The sequence below is a fragment of the Astatotilapia calliptera genome, chromosome 10 (genome assembly GCF_964374335.1).
Source record: "Astatotilapia calliptera chromosome 10, fAstCal68.1, whole genome shotgun sequence".
Classification (NCBI taxonomy): Eukaryota; Metazoa; Chordata; class Actinopteri; order Cichliformes; family Cichlidae; genus Astatotilapia; species Astatotilapia calliptera.
In genome coordinates this window covers 19,537,745-19,550,286 of record NC_137431.1, presented here as the reverse complement: position 1 = coordinate 19,550,286, position 12,542 = coordinate 19,537,745, and the positions used below count along the sequence as shown (strand labels likewise).

At 42.9% G+C, this 12,542-nt stretch overlaps 1 protein-coding gene across 1 annotated transcript; it reads left to right on the top strand.

Annotated features, from left to right (window-relative positions):
* The first annotated feature begins 5,749 nt into the window (after positions 1-5,749).
* Positions 5,750-10,694, top strand: LOC113030230 (protein ABHD15). Its single transcript, XM_026181463.2, has 3 exons — positions 5,750-6,663; positions 9,315-9,544; positions 9,627-10,694. Exons 1-3 carry the CDS (start codon positions 5,914-5,916, stop codon positions 10,300-10,302), a joined length of 1,656 nt encoding a protein of 551 aa, XP_026037248.2. The 5' UTR covers positions 5,750-5,913; the 3' UTR covers positions 10,303-10,694.
* The last annotated feature ends 1,848 nt before the right edge of the window (positions 10,695-12,542 follow it).

The window sequence follows — 12,542 nt, the reverse complement described above, 5'->3', positions numbered from 1 at the left end:
TTTTAGGAATCACAACTGTCACCATCAATCTCATCAACCTGAGCATTTATTAGAATAAATGCTGAATTGTACATCTCAAACTGTACAGTAGGATTAAACAACAATGAGAACAAAGTCACAGCGATCCTCTGAAGCACTTGTCTATTTTAATAAGAAGAAAAGAAGGAATCTTTTAATCCTTTAATGCCCAGTGTATCATATTTAAAACATGAGTTTTTTGAGACTTCTACATCGTCAGTGTGCGTTTTTTTTGTTCGTTTTTATCATATTTTTCACAAATATGATAAGAATCCATCCGTCCATCCATCTTCATCCGCTTTATCCAGACCTCCCTCTCCCCAGCCACCTCCCCCAGCTTATCCGGTGGAACACCAAGGCGTTCCCAGGCTAGCCGAGAGATATAATCTCTCCAGCGTGTCCTGGATCGGCCCCGGGGCCTCCTCCCAGTGGAACATGCGAACCGTTCCAGTGCGAGCTGGAGGCCTTCACCCGATGAAGCCAACAGAACCACATCATCCGCGAAAAGCAGAGATGAGATTCTGAGGCCACCGAAGCGAAAGCCCTCCACCACTTGGCTGCGCCTAGAAATCCTGTCCATAAAAATTATGAACAGAATCGGTGACAAAGGGCAGCCCTGGCGGAGCCCATCACCCACCGGGAACGAGTCCGACTTATTGCCGGCAATGCGAACCAAGCTCTTGCAACGGTTGTACAGGGATCGAATGGCCCGTAGCAATGGGCCAGACACCCGATACTCCCGCAGCACCTCCCACAGGACACCCTGAGGGCCACGGTCGAATGCCTTCTCCAAGTCCACAAAACACATGTAGACTGGTTGGGCAAACTCCCATGCACCTTCAAGTATCCTTGAAAGGATAGAGAGCTGGTCCAGTGTTCCGCGACCAGGACGAAAACCGCATTGTTCCTCCTGTATCCGAGGTTCGACTAGCGGACGAACTCTCCTTTCCAGCACCCTGGCATTGTCACGGACCCAGCTCTGGAGGACTCGGGGTCCGTGAGCAGTTTTGACTCACCTCCCGTTGATATTGTTGTTATTATTATTTTGGTGATGTGTGTGTTTTTCTGCACTGTGCTGTGTTAGTCTGTGTCCCACTCATATGTATAGTGTTACACCCCGGCCTAGGCAACCGGGGTGCAACGTAGAAAAACAAAGATAAGGAAAATAAAACCACGAAGGCCCTCCACCAAAATCCCAAAACGAAGGTGTCTCAAACGAAAATATTAACAAACCCATTCACAACTATTTACAACAGACTATTTATTTACAACAAACACACCAAACTATTTACAGCACGGGGGAGATCGCGACCATGACATACTGAAACACAAGGCTTAAATACATAGAAGGAGCAATCAGGGAATGGACCACAGGAGGGAAACACAGCTGGGGCAAATTAGAACTGACGAGACAGGGAAACTGTAAACTGAACACACCAAGATAACAACAGACCTTCAAAGTAAAACAGGAAACACATGACAGTCACGCAAAAACAAAACACTGACAACACCGAAACGTAACATTTCCCCCTACCCAAAAAATCAAACATGTAACCCCAAGTGAAATGTTTGATCAAAACCGGATGAAGGCTGGTGAAGGCTGGAGCGGTCCCACGGACCCTCCAGCAGACGACGAAGGCTGGAGCGGTCCCCCGGACCCTCCAGCGAAGACGGATGAAGTCTGGAGCGGTCCCACGGACCCTCCAGCGAAGGCAGACGAAGGCTGGAGCGGTGCCTCGGACCCTCCAGCGAAGGCAGACGAAGGCTGATGAAGGCTGGAGCGGTCCCACTGACCCTCCAGCAGACGACGAAGGCTGGAGCGGTCCCTCGGACCCTCCAGCGGAGACGGACGAAGGCTGGAGCAGTCCCACGGACCCTCCAGCAGACAAACGAAGGCTGAAGCGAAGGCAGACGAAGCTGATGAAGGCTGGAGCGGTCCCACTGACCCTCCAGCAGACGACGAAGGCTGGAGCGGTTCCCCGGACCCCCAGCGAAGGCGGATGAAGGCTGGAGCAGTCCCTCGGACCCTCCAGCAGACGACGAAGGCCGGGGCGGTCCCTCGGACCCTCCAGCGAAGGCGGATGAAGGCTGGACCGGCCCGCGGACCCTCCAGCTCCCGGACGAGCCCCCATATGTTACACCCCGGCCTAGGCAACCGGGGTGCAACGTAGAAAAACAAAGATAAGGAAAATAAAACCACGAAGGCTCTCCACCAAAATCCCAAAACGAAGGTGTCTCAAACGAAAATATTAACAAACCCATTCACAACTATTTACAACAGACTATTTATTTACAACAAACACACCAAACTATTTACAGCACGGGGGAGATCGCGACCATGACATACTGAAACACAAGGCTTAAATACATAGAAGGAGCAATCAGGGAATGGACCACAGGAGGGAAACACAGCTGGGGCAAATTAGAACTGACGAGACAGGGAAACTGTAACCTGAACACACCAAGATAACAACAGACCTTCAAAGTAAAACAGGAAACACATGACAGTCACGCAAAAACAAAACACTGACAACACCGAAACGTAACAATAGGCAGGGTATGGGTGTGTATGTCTGCGGGTGTGGCTGGAGGATGGAGCTCAGCCACCTGCAGGCCTGAGGGGTGTGGCCCTGCGGAAGGACTGGCCACACCTGAAGTTCATGCCACACCTGTTGGTGATCAGGGCTCGTCGGGGGAGCTACTTAGGAGAGAGTTGGAGCTCCCACCGGCTCCAAGTCAGTGTGTAGCATTAGGAAGTGCGGATCGTGTGTGTGTGTGTGCGCGCGCGCGCGCGGGTTCAGTGTTTAACGGCTGCTTCTGTATTGTCCTGCAGGTGAAACGAGGGACCAGAAGGGCAGCACGCACAGGGTGTGCAGTAACACAACAGCGGGGAGCACGAGCACAGACGTCGGAGGGAAGCACGCACATGGGGTTCGAGGGAGCAACGGGGAGTTATTGTGTTTACAGCTTTCCACTGTAAATAAAGAGCACTGTTTGCATCGCAGAGTCTGCGTTTTGGGTCCTCCTTTCCCCACATCCCCACGGTCTGCCCTCCAGACCGTGACAGGCACAGACTTTCCCAGGGAGGCTGAGGAGTGTGATCCCCCTGTAGTTGGAACACACCCTCCGGTCCCCCTTCTTAAAGATGGGGACCACCACCCCGGTCTGCCAGTCCACAGGTACTGCCCCTGATCTCCACGCAACATTGTAGAGGCGTGTCAACCAGGACAGCCCTACAACGTCCAGAGCCTTCAGGAACTCGGGGCGGACCTCATCAACACCAGGGGCTCTGCCACCAAGGAGTTGTTTAACTGCCTCAGTGACCTCGCCTCCGGAAATTGACGGGTCATTCCCCTCATCCCCAGACTCTGCTTCCTCCTCGGAAGACGTGTATGATAAGAATTTTTTTTTAATTGTCAGAGGTTGTCTAAACACAAATGAGAACTTTCTGGCAATTATTTTAGTTAAAGCGTTAAGTTCTCAATATACTATTCTGGCAATAAACTATTTTTATTGAATTCTCTTTAAATTCAATTCTATATAAATGTTGAAATTAAAGCAGTAATTCAAATAGTTAAACTCTGACTCAAACACTCAAAAATGCCAAATTATTCTAAAATGTTATAATAAATCAATAATAATAACACCATCTCAGAAATACTTCTACCACATTTTTATGCTGCTACAACAGCTACTAAAATCAAGCCTCTATCTTTCAGATGTTTTGCCAACAATGAGTTAAAGGATTACTGACCTTGCTGCTGTCCTGTGAACTGGAAAGTTATGTTGTCAGCACCTGCTTTTATGTTTCCTAATTGCCAGGGCGGGGTTAGAAGGACTCGCTCTACCTGTCTAACCTTTGTCATGATCAGTCAGTAAGATTATTATGCGTTTAGCTTTAATATACACTATAACACAATTGAATCAGAAATATGTGCGCTTTAAACTTTAGACTTCAAGTTTATTACTGTTAAACTGCTATTTTAATATAGTATATTAACTCTAAGAAATTTCCGTTTCCATTCATTTTGAAAAAAATGAGAAATATGGAGTCTTAAATTTACCCTTTTACACTTTAACTGGCTTGAACAGACTGAAAGGTAAAAATATAATAGAGTAAAATATATTCAAATGCATGGAGTGTATTTGTCTTAGTTTGGATACATTTACATCTGCCCTGACTCGCTCCACTGCCACTGTGCCCTTAGGAGGTTCATCAGGGGCGCGTTATTATTTGTAGAAATACCAACGTGCATACTTTCATTTTAGCACTGCGCCGAGCGAGAAGCTGAACATCATGAAAATGCGGTCAAGCTTACATTAACACATAATGTGGAGGGTGAGACTTTTAGTGAAGACAGTACATTTTAGTTCTGCAGGCATGAATTTTAATCTATGATTTTTATCAGCAGCTACTGTATTATTATTTACTTTTGTTATGTAAGTAGACTGGCATTCACACACAAAAGTACACCATGTGGAGACAGAACACTTGAGACACCCCTCATTTCTTCATATTTTGTCAGGAAAATTGGAAATAGTAGTAGGTAGTCTTCAGGAATAGTTCTCCAGGCTTCTTGAAGGACATTCAGAGCTCGTCTTTGGATGTTTGCTTGCCTACTGTTTTGTTTTCCGTCAAGATGATCCCACAAATGTTCAGGCCCAGGCTCCAGGGAGGCCGATCCATGACTGATTCCACTGTGTGTTTTTCTATTTAGATTTAAATAAAAATAGGCAGTGTGTTGGGGATACTCCCCGTCTTCATAATTCTGTAACCTTATTTGTGGCATACATTTATTTAATTTGTGTATATTATAATAAAAAATATTATTATTACATTTTGCAATGATGTTTTATGATTTTACATATTTGTCTTTCTTATTCTGATGTTTTCTGTAAAAGCTCATTTGGATTCATCACTTTTCTGTTCTGTTCTTATTGAAGAATGACTTGTGTGTCATGAGGTGATGAATGACTCAGGATGAAATCCTTATTAGGAGCCTCTGAAGTGGTTCAGGAGGATTTCAGTATTTTTGCTTGTAATCAATAAATTTAACATTTTACTGGTTATCATATGGTTATCTTTCCTAGAGGGGAGGAGTACACTACCCCAACCAGTCATACCTGTCAGTCCTCAGTTGTGTATACTTTTTAAAAAAAATGTCACAGTCAAATTACCAGTAATGTACTGCATACTAATGGTAATTATTACACACTTTGAGTAATAATAAGTCACTGAAAATACAATTTTTGCAGGTAATTAAAAATAGTTATATTTCATCTTCCGTGATTATAAACCAACACTAACAAGCATTCATCTTTGATTAAAGAATATAAATCTTCCTCCAAAATCAAACTGTGAGCGGAAATAAAACATTACTTTAAAACTTCTTTACAGATTTTTAATGAGAATAAAACTGTTGAAGGAAATTTTACAGTGACCGTTCTTCAGTGCAAAAATATACTGATATTTGCATTTAAGCCGTTGTTAAAAATAGAGTCGAAATGATTCCAGGAACAGAATAAGATCCAAGACTATGATCATTTAAGATTTAATGGCTCAGATTTATGTGGCTTCTGTTTGCTTGATTTTTATGTGAGCTGGTAGTAAATGATTTATGGAGGGAGGAGAAAGCAGGGGCAGCAAGTGCAGAACAACTAACATTTGCCCCGGCCCTCTTTTTTCTCTCTCTTTGGCAATCTTTGAAAACTTCTCTTGAATCTCTCTGAATTGGAAAAAGGAGACGACGATACAGAGCAACAGATTGCGTGTCAGGCTGGATTTTCAGGTTCCTGGAGAAACAAGTAAGATGGCCGTTAACTGTTTTTGAAGAAATAAAAGTCAAGATATTCAAAGAAAACACTGGATTAAAATACATCATTTTGCATTTACAAATGGCATCATTTGTAGGGGATTATTTCCTCTTTTTGTTCCCATCCGTGCTACTTTTGCTGCTGTCTCTAACTCTCCGCTTGCCCAGAGTGCATTGTTGGACAGGGCTGGCAGTCAGGGCTTTAAGCTGGAGACTCTGGGTTATTATTTGCCTGATCCTGGGGCTGCCACTTCACAAGAACACCAGTGCAAGGGCTGAAGAGGTCAAATCAGCAGGGACTAATATTTTGTCAGGGTCAGGTCAGATCTCAGATGAATCCAGACTCATATGCAAACCCACCGCGCTGGCTAAATATCTGCTCCGGCACTGTGGCTCTCTGGCCAAGCCGAGACTGGCCACCTGGCCGAGGGGAGACCCCCACCTCCAGACACTGTCCAGCCTGCTGTGGGGCCAACATGGAGAGGCGTTGCAGTTCACTAGAGACAACCTGCTACTGAAAGATGGGGGAATCATAGCTGTGGACTGGGCTGTAGGAACAAAGATGGGTGAGGCTGCCACAAGAAAGAAGTGGGATGTGAGGAAGGAGCACCAGTCAGGGGTGAGGGCACCGGGCTGCTTCACCTCAGCACCCCCTGTCCTCCTCCTCATCCCTCAATACTGGGGAGGGATGACCCCCCACTTAAAGATGCTGTGCCAACAGGCTCTGTGTCAGGGCTTTTATGTGGTGGTCTTTCACCCTCGGGGCACAGAGGGGTGCCCGCTGACCACAGCACGAGTAACCGAGTTTGGAGACCCAGCTGATCTCGAGCAGGTAAAGAAAGACAATTTCATTATCAAACAGAAACTGTTGGACAAAGAAAATCCACACCTTCTGTCTAAGACATGATTAAAATTTTAACTCTTTTAATGGAAATGATTGTTTGTTTCATTCAGCTCAGTGTTGATAAGGTATTTTAGCTTTTTGTTTGTTTGTTAATTTGGTTTACTTTCCGTTAGTTTCCAGGAAAGATTTCCTTGTTTCGGATACGTTTTTTTTAATTATTAGGTATCACAAATAAAGTTATGCTGATCTGAAAGTGACACTGAGTTAAAAATGTAGGTCATTTTCAAGAACATTTCGTGACACCCACACACAGACACACACACCACAAGAAGCTCATTGATTTATGTACGTGTGGGTTGTTTCTACTTTTTGTGGTCCAAGTGCTGTATGTTTATTTTTCTTACAGGTGCGGCAGTTGGATATATATTGTGCATTACTATTTGTACTTTTTTATTACATCTTTCCATATTTTCTCCTAAACAAGGGGACCGTATAGAGAATTTATAAAAAGCAAAATGGGTTTGGCATAGCAGTGCATTCAGATCATAACTGAGACAAAAGCTGCCAGACAGGATAGGAAACAGCAAAAATCAAAACTGTAGGTCTAAATACCTTTGAAGGGCTACGGCACGGTTTCCATAGGCACTTGATCTGATCGTGTTAAAGACATGACAGCCAGGACCAGTAAGAATACATGTTTTAGTACGTGAAGCAGTCTGGCTGAGATATACTTTCACTTAGAACAATGCATTCGGTTGTTCAACTGGTTTGTTTTGCACGGCTTGGTTGTCTGACATCATTTTTGTGCCATTCATAAAAACGAAAGGAAAGAAAAGAAAGCAAAAGAAGAACGAAAAAAAGATCCGTTGTGTTGGTTGTGAGGACATTTGTGCTTGCTTTTGGTTTTGCTTGTTTGTGTTTGAGGTATGGATGCATTTGAAAATTTCAATTCGAATAAGTGTGTAATATGTAAGTAAAATCTGAGTGTGACGATTTGCAAATCTCATAAATCCATATTTTACTCACAATAGACAATTGAACACATCAAATGTTTAAACTGAGAAAATGCATCAATTTAAAACTGATGTTAGCTCATTTTCAACACCTGGGAACACTGAGGCATTCCCAGGCAAGCCGAGAGACATAAACTCCTCAGTATGTAGTGTATCTACCCCAGGGCTATCTCCAGGTAGGATAGGCCCAGAAAGCCTCATCCAAGAAGTATCCTAGATGCCCAAACAAACTCAGCTGGCACCTTTTGATGTGGAGGAGTAGCATCTCCACTCTGAGCCCTTCCCAAATGACTGAACTTCTGACCCTATCGCTAAGGCTGCGCCCAGCCTGTCAGAGAAAGCCCATTTCTGCTGTTTCTATCCACAATCTCATTCTTTTAGTTCCACTCTGGTGCGAGCTGGAGGTCACCACCTGCTGAAACAGAACCACATAATGTGCAAAAAGTAGAATCGAGAGGTGAGAGATGGATTGTTCCTTCTGAATCACAGGTTCAACTACTGGATGTACTCTGCTCACTGGCTCCCTGGTGTAAGCCTTCACAGGGAAGCTCAGGAGTGCTCAGCCCTGTAGCTTTTAGGAACACAGGCTGAACCTTGTCCACCCCAGAGGCAAGGCCACATAAGAGTTAAACTACCTGAGTGGCCTCACCCTCAGTGATTAACAAGTCAGCTGAGTCACTTGACGATTGGAGTCATTTCAAGGCCAACTGAAAGTCTCCCACACACAAGTTTTTGCTTCAGCCACATTTTCTCAGTTTAAACATTTCATATGTTTTTGTATGACCTTCTGAGAAAACATACATTCATGAGATTTGCAAACCTTTTTTGCTTTTGTGAATTTTACAAAGCATTTCAACTTTTTTTTAGTTACAGTTGAAACTTTTTTGTTTTTTTGTTTTTGGGAGTTTTTTGTTGGTTTTTTGCAATATTTTCTCTGAAGATCATCTGCCTGATGCAGATTGAAAAAAATGGTCTAGAAAACCTTTTAGAAAATGCAGAATGACGAACATTTAAGAAATGTGAGCAAAAAAAATTCAACTGTGTATGTGAAAAATACCAACAGCTGGCACACTGCTACTAAATTAGCATATTTATTGCTCTGACTCTTTTATGGCCCAGCACCTGCCCTATTTTTTGGTGTAGGTGTGCAAATATTTAGTTATTAATTTTTTTAAATCAAAAATTCCAACAGTAGCTCATTTTCAGCCAGTGGTCATATGGTTCAAAGGTTATGCACGTCAGGTGCACCTGCAGCTCTGTCCCTCTGGTGTCACTACAGTGTCCAAGGTGCACACACTAAGGAATACCAACAGAATCGTCTGTGGGTTTCAAAAGATATAAATAAAAATAATAAAGAGGAAGAACTAAAAACAAAATAGAAAAATTGGGTTTAAAAAATGTAAAAAAAAAAAAAAAATATATATATATATATATATATATATATATATATATATATATATATATATATTTATTTATTCCCAGGATAATATTCACGTCTGCATCAAATCCCTCAAGAAACTAATTCGAACACTGAGTTAGACATGTTGTAAAATCGATACCGGTCACTTATTTCTGTTTTGACCATGATCTCACAGTGTCACTATCTTTCATGTCTTCCGTGATCAGGCGGTGGCTTATGTCCACAGCCGCCACCCGTCCTCTGTGCTTTTTGCAGTGAGTGAGGGGTCAGGCTCAGGGGTTCTTCTTTCATATTTGGGGGAGTGTGGATCGAGCACGTACCTGACAGCAGCAGCAGCAATCTCACCTGTGCTTCTCGGCCAACTGTGGTTTGAAACGCCTATGCCTCCTATTTACCGCTGGGGGGCACTGTTTCACCGAAAACAGCAGCTCAGAAGGTGAGAACAGTAAAAGTGTTATAGCACAGACATAAATGAAGCATGGATATGATATCTTTCTTTTGTTGGTTTTCTTTATAAGATATGCGAGTTCCTTCAGAGGCGTCCGGGATGTGGATCGGGCCCTCAGCTCTTCGTCCCTCAGGGACTTTGAGGAAGCACTTTTCTGCTCTCCAGCTCAGCCTCAATTAAGCCCTTTAAATTCTGGACTGAGCTCAAGATCTCACTCCCAGTGGGGCCTGGCATCTTCAGCAGCCTGGGCGCTGGATGAGAGGGCATACCCAGCCAAGGACTGGGAAAGCTACTGGGAGAGAAACGAGCCACTGAGAGATGCAGATGAGGTGGCGGTCCCTGTGCTCTGTGTATGCAGCAGTGATGACCCTCTCCTCCCGCCTGCCTCCACTTTGCCCCTTCCCCTTTTTATGAGCAATCCGTATTTCTTTCTGATGTTGACAGACAGGGGAGGGCATTGTGGATTTGCTCTGGAGGAGCAGGGGGGAGAAATGTGGAGTCATATCTCAATTCTGGAGTACTTTAGGGTCGTAGCTGAATTCCTGCGTGGGGATGAGAGGAACAGGGTGAGTTGGAGTGCTCTAATGGAAGAAAATAGTCAGGCTAGGCTGAGGGGCTGGAGCATGGCTCCTGCTCGTAGGAGAAAAGCCACAGAGATGAGAAGACCAAGACCACAGGCTGCTGATCAATGCGCCATGGATGCACAAGAAGGGAATTTCACCTGGAAGAGGTCCTACACACGCTGAAGGGGAGAGGATGGATTATTCCCAATTGTGGTATTGAGAAGATAAAAAACAAGTCTTTCAAATACAAGCAGACAAAAGAAAACTTATTTTTAACCAAGAAAAAAAATGCATAACTAATGACATTAGCTGACTAATGCCTATTGACATTTTTTCAAAACACACTGGTCTTCAAATAAAAGACCTTTATGTTTCCTGTCACATCATGTGAAAAAGTATTTGTCCGCTTTCTGACTATTTTTTTGTATATTTGTCAGACTTAAGCATTTCTTGTTATCAAAAGACTTGAGAACATGAGACATATATGTGTCAGTGATAACCTGAATACATTCAAAATGCAGTTTTTAAATCATGATTTCATTTATTAAAGGGAGAAAACAAATGATCTAAACCTATTCGGCCCTGTTTGACTGCTGGTATGTTCTTTTTGTGAAATGCTGTCACAGGTTTTTGCACCAGATCTAACTGGTCACAAACCTTCCAAAAAGTCTAAAGGTTTAACTCAGTCTTGGGGGATTACTGACATGTTTTTGGAGAATGGGAGATGAGTCTTTCACCCAGTCTCTTTCTTACTATTGACCCATTAACTCCGACCTTAAGGGGGCAAGTAAGCTGCAAACACATAACTGCCTCAAAATATATGTTTGTGTCTCCTGTGCTTTACGTCCATGAACAGACTGGTGTAGATGGGCTTAAGGTACATGTAGGATCTTATTATTATTTTGGACCATTTGTCTGAAAGACACAAATATCTTTAGTATCTATCAGTTGGGTGGTGGGGGTTAATCAACCAATCAGTGATCATTTTCAGGTGAGTAAATTTGTCATCAATTTCTTCTACCTGTTTAACTTAAGCAGTAGTGAAAATCACCAGTTATTGCAGTTACTGTGACCAAGTAACAAAATTCTCTCGAAAGAGGCTCCGTATTCCTCTGGCTTATAAATCTGAACTGTAATTCTTATCCACTTACTTTGAGAACACTCAGGAATCTCAGCTGCTTTACAGAAGTGTGCGTTTGTGCTCCTAGTGCTAGAAATGTTTCTGCTCTTCTCCAAACCCTGATGATTTTCTGTGCTACAGGTCGGTGGCACTACTCGAAAGTATCTACAAATCAAAACCATACTGCTCCTGGCTTTTTGTAAGATGACTTCGTTTGCAAAACGTCAACTTTTCCTACGATTTGTTGGTAAAATGATGACTGGATAGTGAAACCACGGGCTTCCGAACATGTTAAAAGGGAATTATTAATCAGTTTTTCCTGCTTCTCTCACAGTCTGCCCACTGAAATGATTTCTATTTATTTGTGGCAACAAATTGTTAAATGATTTTTTTTATTTTTTTAAATATAGTAAAACTCATCCAAACTGTACAAAAGCTTGTGCTGCACAATGGAGGTGGTTGTTGGTGCAAAACTCCTTGAACCTCCTTTGGTACAATAGTACAAATGTCTATTTTTGCAAAAAACATCCAAATTATAAACAATCCCATTTCATTTATATGGTGCCAAATCACAACAACAGTCACCTTAATGTGTTTTATATTGTAAGGTAAAGACCCTACAGAACTACAGAGAGAACCCCACAATCAGACCACCCACTATGAGCAAGCACGACAGTGGGAAGGAAAAACCCCCTTTTAACAGGAAGAAACATTAAGCGGAATAAAATTCTCTACCGGGGTCTCCGGAGATCTTAAAATGAAACAGTTACACTTTTTCCATTTCATATCCATACATAACTGTATTTCCTATTTCATACAAGACACCACAGGACAAAGAAATATTAAAATTATTTTATTACAGATGATTCTTTATCCAGTAGCCCTCTTCCAACAAAAAATAGTAATTACAAACAAAATATTACATTTATCCCCTAAACTTTGCCTTTGAGTTTCATTTATACATTTTACTTTGTCATCTGTAAGGAATATCTTTTCTCTTCTGCTATGCAACATTCAGCTTTCTGCACAATCTATACATTTAATACAGTTTAATACAGATCTCTGGACCAGGGAGAATAAAACAGCAAGATCCACCAAATGACAGGAGATAAAAGGAATACTGATAAAACAGACTGTACAGAGACATAAGCCTGCCTCCCACCTACTTTCAGCAATAGCAGTCACCTCCTCCCCCAACCCAAACACTGAGAGTTGGGGGGGTGGATCACAGTAGACTCTTTAATCTGGTCAGTCACTTGTGCAATCAGTGCAACTGATCCAGTTCAGAGTGACCGAGGTCTAA